Consider the following 15677-nt stretch of genomic DNA (forward strand, 5'->3'; position numbering starts at 1 on the left):
CTCCACTATGTACTCTTACATCAAAATGAGCCCTGTGATTGTGCATGCTCAGCAAACATGTTCCTGTTGCTCTCAAAGTACAAGCCTTTGTCAAACAATAACCATCAGTGAAATGAAATAAATAAATGCTGGGATCAACCAGTAATAAATGATCCAAGAATCAGAATCAGAATCGTCTTTATTGGCCGGGTTCGAACATTGTCCAACAAGGAATTTGACTCCAGTTATTTCGCTCTTTAGATTTAGAATGGATGTGCAGACGAGTAACACAATGGGCGTGTCACCAATCAGCGCCTGTACAGGACTGTCTCAGAAAATTAGAATATTGTGATAAAGTTTTTTATTTTCTGTAATGCAATTTTAAAAAAAAAAAAAAAAAAAAAAAAAAAAAAAGTCATACATTCTGGATTCATTACAAATCAACTGAAATATTGCAAGCCATTTATTATTTTAATATAGCTGATTATGGCTTACAGTTTAAGATTAAGATTCCCAGAATATTCTAATTTTTTGAGATAGGATATTTGAGTTTTCTTAAACTGTAAGCCATGATCAGCAATATTAAAATAATAAAAGGCTTGCAATATTTCAGTTGATTTGTAATGAATCCAGAATGTATGACATTTTTGCATTACAGAAAATAAAGGAATTTATCACAATATTCTAATTTTCTGAGACAGTCCTGTATGTGATTTAGTCATTGATGATTCTTGCATAATTGTTGGAAATAATATATTAAAGCATTACTCTGTCTGCAACATCACATGGCCTGTGTGAATGGCATCACTAATATTAAATAAACTGTATTTCTTTATTTTTCCCTCTACTTTTTCCCTTTTATTGTAATGCTTCAGCAAATATGGACCCACAGAAAGACACTCAGGATATGGCAAGAAAGAGACTTTATTCAGTTTAGGTTTAGGTGACTTGGTTCTTCAGGTGGTCGGTAGCCGGCCGCACGGCCACTGGAGGATGAAGGAAGAATGTTAGAGGACGAGCTTTGGGAACTTTTGAGGGGGTTTGGGACAACTTGTTCCAGAAACTTCAGAAACCAAGTCCAAGGTCCGGTTTGGTTCCAAGTAGGGCTGTCAGTTTAGTGCGTTAATTACATTAATTAATTACAGACCTGGACGACTCAGGGGAGCGAGGCCAGAAAATCTTTGTTAGGGCCTTTGAACAGCAAGTTTATGTATAAAAAGAAAGAAGACGGACTATCAACAAGAACGCGGTGATTTGTACATTTTGTAAAAAATAATGTTCCTATCAGCGGAGCTGCTCCAGCCTGAATGATCATTTAAACGCTAAACATGCCCGGACAAGTTCCACTGTAAACGTTACAGCTACTAGTGCTAGAATTGCTGTATAGAGTCAACTTTAGTTTTAATTTTGAATTGAGAGTCTGCTTAAGTGCCTATTTGAGACTCAGCCTTATTTTATTTCTGAATTTAATTTATTTAATTGTAATTGTATTGCATTTTTGAATAATAGACCTGGCCTAATTGGTTTGCTGATGTGCTTGAGCTTTTTCTTTTGAATTTCATTTATGAAACACTTCACCAATAAAAATGTGGATTTCAAATCTTCTCTTCTTAGTGTATTCAATTGATTAATCATGCACTGCAATGTTGTAATGTCCTAGAATTCTAATTCTTTATTTGGGGACCTTTAGCAGGTATGAGATTAAAATGCGATTAATTGGATTAATTATAAATCCTGTAATTAATTAGATTAATTTTTTTAATTCGCCTGACAGCACTAGTTCCAAGTATGGAAGAAGAGCTCATACCAAAACTTGTTAAATCCACAATCGAACCTCGGTCTTAAAAGAAGCAGAAAAGCACAGGATCAGCAAAGGCTAACAGTCAAGGAGGGGCAGACGGGCAAAACCAGGACCAGAAACAATCTGTGCCCCAAACTATCGTGCTTCGCCTAAAACCATCGTCCATTACAACAATGAGAAAGCAGTTTGCTGGTGGCATGGGGGGAGAGAGAGAAAGTGAAGATAAAATAAATAAAATGTGACAAAACACCATATCAATTAAAGGCCAATGACTCCCGAGTCTGATTCCAAATCAGATTAATGGTGAGTAACAGTCGTGAAAAAGTACTCACTGTTTGAGAGAGATTGGGAAATTATCATACACGTCTGACTATCGATCGTACATTGTACGGAAGTTGAAACTGTTGTACAAATACGATAATTAGCGTAGATGTGAAATGCCTTCAAAGTCCATTTGGAAAACAATAAGCACAAGGCTGATACTTATTCCTCTTTCTGTCTCTACAGGCAACCGGTAACCAAAAATACATTCAGACATTACAGAGTACTTGGAAAAGGTGGATTTGGCGAGGTAAGTGCAATCAAAAAATAGCAGCTAGATTGCGGGTCGGCAACCCGCGGCTCTTTAGCGCCGCCCTGATGTATTTTTTTCTTATTTTTTTCCTTTTTTCTTCTTTTTTTTCTCTTTTTCTTTTTTTTCTTCTTTTTTTCCTTTTTTAATTTCGACTAAGTTTCTCGAAATTTTGACTTTTTCCTCGACATTTCAACTTTTTTCTTGAAATTCTGCCTTTTTTTTCTCGAGATTGTACTTAAACATTAATCTCGACATTTCGACTTTTCTCGAAATTTTGACTTTTTTCTCGACATTTCAACGTTTTTTAATGAAAAAGAAAATCTTCCCCTAGTTATAACTAATATAGCTACATGCAGCATGTGTTGCCTTCATTCTAAGGCTTATACAAGACTTCATTTTGCTCCAGACATATTTGTTTTTTGTGTTTTTGGTCCGATATGACTCTTTCAACATTTTGGGTTGCTGACCCCTGGTCTAGATAAACCTTTATCATTGTTTATCAATCTTAATCATGATGAATGCTTGATGGAGAAGTTAGTTGTACGTCACTTTAGCTTCCATAAGTGCATTTTAAACGTGTTGATTTTATTTTATTTTATTTTTTATTCCGTGTGAGCAATCGATGATGTTTTCTCCCCATTGGTTTTTCCAGGTTTGTGCCTGCCAAGTACGTGCCACCGGTAAGATGTACGCCTGTAAAAAGTTGGAAAAGAAACGGGTGAAGAAAAGAAAAGGTGAAGCAATGGCACTAAATGAAAAACGCATTTTAGAAAAAGTTAACAGTAGTTTTGTAGTAAGTACTACCTTTTTTCTTATTCAACTTTTCAACACAATTGTCCCTTTTCTATGTGCATGCATGTGATGCCGTTGTGATAGCAACAGGACCTTCAGATGAAATGGAATGCTGTGTTGTGTGCTGTGCAAAAGCTGCTTTAGGTAGACTTCAACTTGACCAATGTTTCATGAGTTTGTAAGCCATGGAGGAGAGAGACATGATAAAGAGATACAAACGCATATATGGAGGCACATGAAGCAGTGATAGAAGTAAGTATATCCTAACACAGACGTGTCGTCAGCTTAAAGCAGCACTATGTAACTTTTCCAGCTTAATGTAATATTTCCAGAGTCATTGTGATGGTACATCAACTTCCAACAGGTTTAATGAACCTCTGTCATGGTCTGAGGGGTCTGTATCTCCTTCACTAGCACTATGTAACTTTGAGGAGCATGGTAGGAACCCTGCCACACTAAAAAACTACACATTTTTACGGCTTTGACTGCTTTACGGCATACGTCACTTCCCCCTCCTTCCTGATTTGTAGTGAGACCAAAGCTGGGCGTGGAGCGCAGAGCTCAGTAGGAGCTGGTATCATGGCCGAAGCAGCGAAAAAACCCAAGAAAATAAAAGTTTTATCGGAGGAGGCGAAAAAAGAAAGTGGGAGAGTAACAGGCTAAATACCCGGACAAGAATAAACATTGGCCCGGCGTTCACTCGCTGGCGTGAGCTGAAAGACGAGGAGGGATGTTCAATATAATTGAATAGAATTACAGCACTAGAGGAAAGAATGCAATGCAAAGAAAATGTATAGAACATTTCTAGTATTTTTCCTGAGAACTGTAAAATTGTGCAGGGCTGATCTGCAAAATATAAGGAATGGGCATTCAGTTATTCACAGGTTATAAAGTATTTTTTTATTTTGTTAGTAAGTATGTTGGACTAGCGTATGAGTTTGTAGTTTGGGGATCATTATCTCTCTGAAACAGGACAGGGGGGGCGGGGGAGACTTCACTAATAAAACCAAGTTGAACTTAGTGATTTTCAACATCGTCATATTATATTGTTTAGCCAAAAATAGATACATTACCTCTTCACTATCCATCCTGCAAACGACCGCTGAAAACAGAAAAGTAGTTTTGAAAGTCCGTCCCGTCTTATTTCATTCATTATCAAAACAAATGCAGGGTCGGGGACAGGAGTTTTCCGGCAGTACGCGCTGGTGCATCATGGGAAATGTAGTGTTCTTTCTGGTAAAGCACTACCGCTTTTGTCCAAAGGAGCTGCCAAACTCAACAAAAGCTGAAAGTTACATTGTGCTGCTTTAATTACGCTGAATGAAAGCCAAATGGACTCTTTTGATGATGTTGCAAACACGCCCAGATTGATCTGAATGATCTAAAATGTGTTTTTCTAGCACCTGATGTTTTCTTGTTTTTTTTGGTGCTTTTTTTCTACTTCCACTTCCTCCCAACGGCAGGAAGTGACTTGTGCGTTCTTAATAGTACGTCCGAATGAATGCACACTACTGATATTTACTCAAAAGTGTGCAGAATTTAAGTATACTTTTTAGTATATACTGTTTAGTATGGCGTTTGGGACACAGCGCATGTAACCGTGGCCAGTGAAAGAGAAAGCTAGCCGATTGGCCAGTACCATGGACATGTTCTGCATAGGAACAGCCCCATGACCCTTGAGATTTCAGTTTGCATGTGTTTGAAAATCTGAATCATGTTCCCTCACTTGTGTATTTCTGAAGTCTTGATGGCAGTGGTGATGCTTGGATTGTTTCCAGCTCAAGTCCAGTGTGTGGAAGTCAGTTCTTAGACGCAGCAGTAAACTGTCTTCAAGGGGTCAGACGTACTCACAAACATGGACCTTAGGTCGTCTTCTGAGTTGTACTAGATGTTATTTTATTTATTTATTCATTTTATTTATATGCACAATGATAAAACAGTAATTATATTAACAATACAAGGACAAATAATTGTGCAGGAGAGGAAAAGAAGGGCTTATAAAAAATCCTCCCCCTCAATACAAAATCAAAAAAACAAATCAATCAATAGAAAAAGAAAAGAAAGGAAAAAAGAAAAGTTAAAAGAAACAAAGAAAAACACACAAACAAAAAATATCCATAAAATAGCAAATTCATTTCAATTAGAAAAGCCTATTAATTTTGCCAGGATAAGCGATACCCCACCAAGCTGGTCCTAAACATTTTTAAGGATGATGCAAACTTACGAGACCTATCTAAAGAGTTCCAGAGTTGAGGGCCATGAAATTTGATAAAGGATTTGTGACTGGAGGTAAAAGACAAAGAAGTAAATGAAAGTTCTTCTCACCTCTAACTGAATAAGAGTGAATGACTGTGTTTCCATGCATCAATAACCCTTTTAAAACCCGAATATTGGCAATAACCCGAATTTGCACGGCCATGTAAACACCAATAACCCCTTTGAATAACCCGAATTTGCTCATATGGGGTTGCTCCTTTTAAAACCTGAATATTGGGTCATGTAAACGCCAAACGGAATATCCCCATCAAACGGAACAGGAATTTGTTTTCTGCACATGCTCTGTTCACAAGGAATCCTGGTCTTTTGAGTCCAGGAAGTTCTTATAAACACGGAGAAACACAAGACCAGGAGGAGACTAATCACTTCATAAATGTAATGAAGGATATGAACATTTCTGCATTTGTAGACGGTAGAAAGTACCGGGATAGAGAGATTTACAAGAAGGTGAGAGAAAAGTTGCCCGAAGCAGCATTTGTTTGAATTTGGATACAGGAAGAAGAAGTGGAAATGACGGGAATTGCGAATTGATATCCCGAATGATTAATCACCATGTAAACGGGGATAACCCTGTTTGCTCACGCATGTAAATTGAATATTCCGAATGTTTCAGTAACCGGAATATTAGCAATAACTCGAATTTTGACTGCATGTAAACGTAGTCAATGTTAAATGAATGTATTTGTGCCGGTGCGAGCCGGTTGTGATTCCTGGACTGAGTCACTGCAGAAGCGTGAGTTTGGATGTGCAGCTTCAGTTTGGAGTGGGCTTGTTGCCGGGCTCAGACCTGCAGCTCTCGTCACCTGGGACTGGAACACGAGTCCATGGGTGTATGTGTGTGTCCGTTCTCTGCGCTGCAGGCACAACTGATGACTCTTCATGTGCCTCTTTACCTACAAGAGCAGCTCTGTTGCCAGGCAACACTGACCAAACAGCAATAGCAAGGACAAGAGTCAAGTGCCTTCTCCAGCTCTTTATTTTTTTCTGCTCGCTATTCTTCTTTACCTTTTTCCTGATCAGTGCATAGTATTAGTGGATGCATACTTAACTCACGCTATATTCTAAGCAACATCCTTAGACATACTCGGTGCATGGTTGTGTATTTGTGCACTTAAGACGAGGAACAGTATGACCCAGATCTAATCCTTCAGAAAGTGAAAGTGAGGTAGCACTACGTCGCTCTGATGCAGATGAGCTTCTTTTTTTCATAATGGTGTCATGATTTTTATACAGCCCTCTTTCCAATGACATTTTTCTACTGTTTATACTGAACTGAAAATATAAATACAATTTTAACTTGCATTTACAGGACTGTCTCGGAAAATTTGAATATTGTGATTTTCTGTAATGCAATTACAAAAAAATGTCAAACATTCTAGATTAATTACAAATCAACTGAAATATTGCAAGCCTTTTATTATTTTAATATTGCTGATCATGGCTTACAGCTTAAGAAAACTCAAATATCCTATCTCAAAAAATTTGAATATTCTGGGAATCTTAATCTTAAACTGTAAGCCATAATCAGCAATATTAAAATAATAAAAGGCTTGCAATATCTCAGTTGATTTGTAATGAATCCAGAATGTATGACATTTTTGTTTTTTTAATTGCATTACAGAAAATAAAGAACTTTATCACAATATTCTAATTTTCTGAGACAGTCCTGTATGGTTCTAAAGAAGTGTTCAGAGGTTAATGCTTATTTCTTTTTCAGCACTAGTTGTCAGCCTCACCTTATTGGAGCTTCTAATGTCATATTTCATTGTGTGGTGAAATAAGATGGAAGGAAGTGTAATTGAGAATGTTTTACTTCTTTGTTTTGAAAGCATTGCACCTCTAAAGTGAGTTCCAGCTTTCTTGGAATCAGACATGAGCGTGTTTGACTGAATGAATCCATATACTTCTGCAGACTAACAGTAATGCAGGTCTTTAACCGAGCCATGAGCAGGGCCAGCGTTCGTACCGACGGCTCTAACAAGTGGGAATAGAATGCCTGGAACCCTTTTGAGAATTTCCTTGGTCCGTCATTTTTATTGGAGAACTTTTTTTTTTAATTTATTTTATTCTATTTAGGGCATTGGGATTTTTAAAAAGAGTAAAATAATACCACAGTTATTTCTGCAAAGGAAGTAGGAGGTACAAGGAATGAAGAAATTAGTGAATAGATGATGTAGATATAAATAAAATAACAAGATCATAAATAAAATAATGCTCATTTGATGTGATTTTCAATTTGTTTAGTACTTTTAGTTACTTTTTTGTTACTTTATAGCATTTCATACATTTTAATAAAATGACCACACTAAAGAACACAAGAGCTTTGCTTTGCAGTGCCAAGTTGAGTAGATTTGTCCATTCCTAACACATTAAAAACAAGGATGTTCTGTACAACCTTAGGTCCAGTATATGCTGTTTCTGTCTGTGCTGCTCACTCGGCCCCTGGGAATACTTTCCATCCTTATTCGTGGTTTCTCCGACTACATGCTTCATAGCAGATGGGATTCCTCCTGAAGGCAGCAACATCCTGCTCACACACACACACACACACACACACACACACACACACACACACACACACACACACACACACACAGAATACCCTGTGTGTCATTGACCCAAAGGGGAGGAGAGGGCAGAAAGGGGGGAGGCTGGTGGGAAAGAATGAAGAACTGATGGTGGGATCGGAATACGAGGCTGCTTTTCCATATCTGTGGTGTATCTATCTTGGTTTCAATTTGTGTACATTCCTGACATTCTGTCTGGAATAACGGATGATTATTTGGTGCATTAAACAAACCCAATGGAAGAATCGTTTCCATGGCCTGTCAGCTGTTCTGAATTTCACCTTTTTTCCTCCTCTTCATACCTTCTTCCATACCTCCCCCCCCACTGACCATGTCCCCTCTTCCCCAGGTTAGTCTAGCCTACGCCTACGAGACCAAGGATGCGCTGTGTCTAGTGCTGACCATAATGAATGGCGGTGACCTAAAGTTCCACATCTACAACATGGGAAACTCGGGCTTCGATGAGGAAAGGGCCATCTTTTATGCTGCAGAGATCTGCTGCGGCCTGGAGGACCTGCACCGTGAGAGGATCGTCTACAGGTAAACTCACTGTCCAACACTTTACTCATCCACGATTCTACTGGAAATTACATCCAGTAATCAGAAAACATATTTTTGTTTAGTTAAAGAGCAATTATGAATATACATAAGATGTTAGATGTTAATTGACATCACTAAGACTAAATGATATAATCCAGTAGGTTCATGGCTGTGCATTTAAAACCCTGAACTTACACCAGTTGAACAAATTCACTGCCTTCACTCAAAAAACTAAGGATCTTACCAAGAAATGTTCTTATTTCTAACCTAAAAATGCCATTACACCTGATAACACACATCACTTAAAAGGTGTTTTTCTCACGTGTTTCAATTGAACTTCCATTTGTGTCAAGCACATTTTAAGTTCTAGTTACATTTTAAGTTAAAGTCTTGATAAGATGTTCAAAATAAAATTCTGATTCTGCTGTATTGGAGCACATTAGGCTCCAGCGCTACTGGATGTTTTATCCATCAATGACTACAGAGATAACATTGAAAACTACCCAGTTAGCTTTATTACCTTTTTATTTTTCACCCTCATCCCTCTACAGCTCTGTGTTTTTACAGATTAAATGCGTCATAATTAATAATACTTAACAGAAACCCAGCCCTCCACAGGGTAACGTTATGTTATCAAGGTACCGTAACGTTAATCTCATTAATTAGCTCCATATTAACTTAATGTTACCGTGTCTGGGTGCCGGTCCTCCCTCTGGGAGTAACAGGGTGTTGGTGGAGAAGCTGCAGCGTTGAGGACGTTCTGTTGTATCAGCTCTGTCTCACAGTGAAACAGCAACAGTGTTGCCTTGCTGTCCAGCTGGAAACCCACACTTTTCACATGTTCTGCCTTTTCATTTAGTTAAAACCAAACATATCCTCATCTTTCTTCTTCCTTTACGTGCGTGGCGTCAGCGCGTTGTGCCGCATTAAACGTAGCCGGAGAAATACGATGCTTTGAGCTGCAAAATTAAACAATTCCCCGAGGCAGAGAAGATTCCTCCATCATTTTTTGTAATCGAATTACTCGAATTATTCGAGGAATCGTTGGGTCAGAACAAGTCAAGGGAAAGTTACAGACAGATAGTCAAGTTTGAGAAGGATGATGCCTCTCCCATCATATCTCTCTGTTCTCATTACAAGCTATACAAGCTTTTGGAGTTTTGAGGAATAGTTTGAGAACGAGTGTCTCTATGGACTAAGATTGCCAGGTTTACAGTCCTAAATACACATGTTTTGTTGTATATAACATGGTCAGTAATTAAAATGGAGAAAAATGCCCTCCTTCTGTGAAGCTGACATCCACAAACTGATGTATTCTTCAGCAGCAAGGAGAAGTTGAGTGTTTAGACCGAGGAACTGTGATCTCATCATGGCTCATGTGGATTAGACTCAACACAACTGTGTTTTAAACACATGAATAAGAATAAGCTAAATAAAACTCCAGATCAAGTTTAGGCATTTTAATCTTTGGATTATTACCATGAGATGCAAAAGGTAGCGCCTACTTGCATAAGGAATAAATCCTTTGTAAAATGCGTCTATGACACAATCTAACGGCTGAGGCATTCTTGGAGCTTGAGAAAAGGAATGAGACTGAATTCAGCTGGCTCCGTAGCGCCGCCCTGCTGGCTGTGGCTGGACGGCTTTTCTTCCCACTTTATAATCCAGTAGGCTTTCGTGATAAAGTTGAGTTTGTATTAACTGTTAAACTATAACTTCCTATGATTTCAAGCAGACGTTGGTATCCTAGAAAAGAGATTGGAATGAATTTGAAAAACTGGGAAAAACATAAATGTATAATGAAATACAGGGTCTGCATTGATGTCACTTCCCCATTGGACCAGCCCCCTGACTCACACTGAGTGGTAAACACAGCTGCAACTAGTGGAGAAGACGGAATAACAGCTGATTATCAGCTTAAATTAAAGGCAGTTGGACTTGACAGTGACCCGTACAGTTACCAAGAACCAGTGGTCCATGGACATTAATATTTGGTTCGTACGGGTGGTTTTTACTAGGGCTGAATGATTAATTGCATTTGCGATAATATTGCGATGTGATAAAACAAGATTTTCTAACCGCAAAGGGTGAGCAGAGCAGTGCCGTGTAACCTAAATCTACCATGGCCTCAGCGTTAGGGCTCGGTCACGCGGGGATTTATAAATATATGAGCTTTATAAATGTATTAAATATAGGAGCGCGGAGTCGGCGTGGCGAGGAGCTGCGCGCCCCCCGACGAGCACGAACGGGGCGCGCACCTGCGGACAGTGAAGCCTGAATTATGGTTCTGCGTTAAATCGACGCAGAGCTTACGCCGTAGGATACGCCGTAGGATACGCAGTAGGATACGCCGTAGGATACGCAGTAGGATACGCCGTAGGATACGCAGTAGGATACGCCGTAGGATACGCAGTAGGATACGCCGTAGGATACGCAGTAGGATACGCCGTAGGATACGCAGTAGGATACGCAGTAGGATACGCCGTAGGATACGCCGTAGGATACGCAGTAGGATACGCCGTAGGGCGCGCGTCGCAGCGTACCCTACGCCGTAGCGTTGGTGTAACGCGGAACCATAAATCAGCCTTGAGTCGCACTGTGAGCCTGAACCTGCAGCTCGTCAGCTCATCAGGAGGTTAAACAGCGGGGCTTGCAAGTTGTTCATTGCTGGTTCATTTTGTTAACTCTGAGCTTTGTTGGTTTGTTTGTTAGTTAGTTTGCTGGTGGTTTTTTCTCCCTGTGATTTTTGAGTTATTTGTGAAGAAGTTCAGAGTTCCCTGTGAGGAAGGTTTTTTGTTCCCTGTGGGAGTTTTTCTATTAAACTACGCCTCGTTTTTGCTAAAGTTTAACCCGGTTTGGTGTCGATTGGGTTCAGAGAGAACGATCCATAACACTCGTGTGTACAGACGTGTGTGGACGTGTTAAAGAGGTAAAGCCACAGATTTGTTTTCTTTATTGTTGTAATCTGTGCTTTAAATAAATCTGACATTGTTTATTATAAAACAGACTGATTTATTGCTTGTGTAGTTGAAAAATACATGAGAACAGGACTTTGAAAAAATAATCGTATATTAAATCGCAATCGCAATATTGAGGAAAAAAATCGTTCAGCCCTAGTTTTTACTGCGGTCCGGTGGAATCTCCACGGTAGCCATCAAAGCCAATTCCCCCTCAGTTGCCAGTCATCACTTTACTGAACTGTAAATGTAAATTTGTGGAATGCAACATTAATTAACAAATACCAGTAGGGGGTAAAGTACACAGTGAATTAACTCTGTCCATAAATGTGTAAGCCCCATCCAGTGTTTAGATATGAATTCATTAAGGTGAGTACATGTAGAAAGTCCCGTACGATAAAGCGTGACTGGATTAATAATGCTGTAATTAAAAATGTGCAACCAAGCGCCAGGTCAGCCAGGCTGAGTGTAAACACACAAGGCAATTAAACAATGTTTAAAGATAAGTGATCTATTGTTTCAAAAGAAAGCTATTTTAACTCAAGAACAGAACACACTTGGAGGCAATAAGAACAACAGAATAACAAGGACAATTATGTATCCATGCTTTTCTGCTCAGCTCCTTGAATAAGTGATATTAACAATGCTGGGCTGGTAAATGGACTCTTCATATAGCGTTTTACAAACCACACTTGCCTCTCCAGACACTTTGATAATAATAATAATAATAGATGAGAGAATGATACCGCACTCGCTTTGTCTAGAGATGGACACGTTTCTTTTTGTATTAAGTTTAGGGAGGGTTCTTTGCCCTTTTGATACACACAGTCAGTGTGTTTACTTGGGAAGTTTAATTCCTCTTTAATTCAGAATTAAAAATAAATCGGATTTTAAAATGAGTTAAAATTACCATGTAAACACCTACCGGTAATTCTGAATGAAAATGTCCATTCCGAATTAAACTTAATTCCGAAGTAAGTGGCTGGTTTATTCCAATTTTAAATCTGAATATAACAATTCCACGATCATGTAAACACTCATTCCACTTTAAATTAATTCTGGTCTTTCTTTCTGCTCGTTCCTTCGCCCGTCTGTCTCCATGACGCTTATATTCCACGCTGGGCTGGTTTTCCAAACAAAGTTTCAAGATGGCAGCACGCAGTAAACGCACCGCGGCAATCGCTGCCTTTGGCAACAATACCTGGGCATGAGGCCTGCAGGGCCTGGGGGGGTAGACAATTGCTCCACGCCCAGTCACAACTGCCCCCCAGAGTCACTGACTACGTTTACATGCAGTCAAAATTGGGGTTATTGCTAATATTCCGGTTACTGAAACATTCAGAATATTCCGTTTCCATGGTAATTAATCATTTAGGATATCTGGATCAAACCAGCGACGTGCAGAGAACGTGATGACGCAATTCCCGTCATTTCTGCTTCTTCTCCCTGTATCCAAATTCAAAACAAATGCTGCTTCGTGCAACTTTTCTCTCACCTTCTTTTAAATCTTCTATCCCGGTACTTTCTACCGTCTACAAATGCAGAAATGTTCATATCCTTCATTACATTTATGAAGTGATTAGTCTCCTCCTGGTCTTGTTTCTCCGTGTTTATAAGAACTTCCTGGACTCAAAAGACCAGGATTCCTTGTGAACAGAACATGTGCAGAAAACAAATTCATGTTCCGTTTGATGGGGATCAGTGTTTCCGCTAGAAAAAATTGGCACCGGACAATGTGACCGGCAGGGTTTCAATTTACCGGACAAATGTTTGAAATTCCGGTCACATAGGCTATATGAATTTATTGAGGTTAAAAATAGCCTAAATCATATGCAGTAGTACGATATCAATGCAAGTCATTTAATAGTATTTTTATTGAAAAACAGGGTATTTAAAATAAAATAAGTCCCGTCAATTGACTCGCGAGCGTAACTTCAAAAAATAAATAAATATTGCAGAAGCTTGCGCGTAACCTACGGCGTAAGGTACGCGGCGACGCGTACTCTACGCCGTAGGCTCTGCGTCGGTGCGACGCGGAACCAAAAATCAACGCACACGTGGATGCCGGCGCCGCAGCTTCGCTTCCTCCCGGCTCCCGGCACCGAGGCTCGGCGTGTCCCTCCGCGGTACTCCCGGGGACTCTAGTCCCGCAGCACCATTGAGTATTTTCACCGGACATTTTGACCGGAGAGATTATAAAATACCGGACTTCGGCATATTTTACCGGACAAAATAGGGAAACCCTGATGGGGATATTCCGTTAGGCGTTTACATGACCCAATATTCGGGTTTTAAAAGGAGTAACCCAGGGCTCACATTCGGGTTTTTAAAAACCGGAATATGAGCAAATTCGGGTTATTCAAAGGGGTTATTGGTGTTTACATTGCTGTGCAAATTTGGGTTATTGCCAATATTGGGGTTTTAAAAGGGTTATTGATGCATGGAAACGCAGTCACAGCTGCCCCCCAGTCACAAGTAACCAGATGTTGTTTTTTCCTTGCAGGGACTTAAAACCTGAGAACATTCTTCTGGACGACCGTGGTACGTCTTCCTTTGATTCCCCTTCATTTCCAGTGTCAAACGCGTGCCTGAGCCAGAGAGGGTTATTTGGTGCCCACAGCTGTATTTAGTTCTGTATTTAGAGAACGTTGGCTCTCAACATCTAAACCCAGCAAGCACTTAGTCAGTTTGGGCTGTGTTTAATCACGGCAGCACACAATGTTTCACTGCCTTTCGTAGTTTGAAAGACCATTCTCTCTCTTCTGCCAAGTTATGAACCCACATTACGTATTCCCTCATGTCTCATCTCCACGTTCAGGGACGTCCATATGTATTTATATGTATTTATATTTATTTATATGGGTCTTGTATAGGACACATCCGTATTTCAGACTTGGGACTTGCTGTTCAAATCCCTGAAGGAGAGACGATACGAGGAAGAGTGGGCACAGTTGGATACATGGGTAAGAATCTGTCAAACCTTTTACTGTTTCTTTTACTTAAGCTGCTGTAACCATTGCTTTAACTTATCTGCACACATCCCAACATCCCGCCTTTACTCTTACAAACTTAGAGGTTCTGCATTGACGTCACTTCCCCACTGAACCCCCTCTTACTCTCACTGAGTGGTAAAAACATCTGCAACTAGTGGAGAAGACGAGATAACAGCTGATTATCAGCTTAAATTAAAGTCAGTTGGACTTGACAGTGACCCGTACAGTTACCCCAAGAACCAGTGGTCCATGGACATTAATATTTGGTACAGTTACCAAGAACCAGTGGTCCATGGACATTAATATTTGGTACAGTTACCAAGAACCAGTGGTCCATGGACATTAATATTTGGCCACAAATCCAGTTTGCTGATATTTATATGTCATTAATTTCTACGGCGGGGAAATACACGAAGCAAAGCTTGAAGGCTTACAAAAGTCTTGACGCTTGGTCCGACTTCAAGGCAGGATTTGTTGTAGAAATTAAAGTGATGAGGACACTGAACGTTATGATTTGACCGTTTAACGTTAGCTACCCAAAAATCCAACATTACCTGATACAAAATGGGAACCACAAATCCACGTTTCGGTGCCTGGAATCCAGTTGTTTCTGTGAATTGCAGCGATCCATTTGTCTCTCTTAAGCTTATTTTTCATCAGTCTGTAAAACGATAACTCCGATTTCTTGCTAAATCTATGAGTACAGTCGATCGCACAACAGCTCTTTCCCATTTCAGATGTTTTCCAGTTGCTCAAACTGAAAGTTTACGCTGCCACTCAGTCTTTCTGACACTCAGTCTTTCTGTCACTCAGTGGGCGTAACCTGCTGTGAAGTCACATCTGTGACGTCATGCACATTCCCTCTATAATTGATACTGTCCTCAGTGTAGTTTGAAGCCCCGTAGTTGATCCCTGCCTCTCGCTCCTGCTCCCTGCACCAGCTCCAGAGGTGATCCAGAACGAGAGCTACAGCTTCAGCCCGGACTGGTGGGGGCTGGGCTGTCTGGTCTTTGAGATGATCCAGGGCCAGTCACCGTTCCGCAAGCGCAAGGAGAGAGTGAAGCGGGAGGAGGTGGACCGACGGGTGCGGGAGGACCAGGAGGAGTACTCTGAGAAGTTCTCCGAGGAGGCCAAGGACATCTGCAGACAGGTGAGGACGCTTGGTTGGGTTCAGATCAGCCCACTCACTTGCCCATT

The 15677-nt window shown here is 40.1% G+C and overlaps 2 protein-coding genes across 3 annotated transcripts in view; one reads left to right on the forward strand and one right to left on the reverse strand.

The window, feature by feature from the left end:
• The window catches only part of LOC133447583 (target of Myb1 membrane trafficking protein-like), a 217967-nt gene that overhangs the window by 145200 nt on the left and 57090 nt on the right, over positions 1-15677 (reverse strand). The window lies entirely within an intron of this gene.
• Positions 1-15677, forward strand: part of grk4 (G protein-coupled receptor kinase 4) — a 74040-nt gene that overhangs the window by 46776 nt on the left and 11587 nt on the right. For both annotated transcript variants that reach the window (XM_061725947.1, XM_061725953.1), the window contains 6 exons: positions 2288-2351; positions 3007-3147; positions 8340-8530; positions 13991-14028; positions 14361-14450; positions 15422-15630. In XM_061725947.1, coding sequence (XP_061581931.1) covers positions 2288-2351; positions 3007-3147; positions 8340-8530; positions 13991-14028; positions 14361-14450; positions 15422-15630 — 733 coding nt within the window. The remainder of the gene's footprint in view (positions 1-2287; positions 2352-3006; positions 3148-8339; positions 8531-13990; positions 14029-14360; positions 14451-15421; positions 15631-15677) is intronic.

Source organism: Cololabis saira, chromosome 1 (assembly GCF_033807715.1).
Source record: "Cololabis saira isolate AMF1-May2022 chromosome 1, fColSai1.1, whole genome shotgun sequence".
In the NCBI taxonomy this organism is placed as follows: domain Eukaryota; kingdom Metazoa; phylum Chordata; class Actinopteri; order Beloniformes; family Belonidae; genus Cololabis; species Cololabis saira.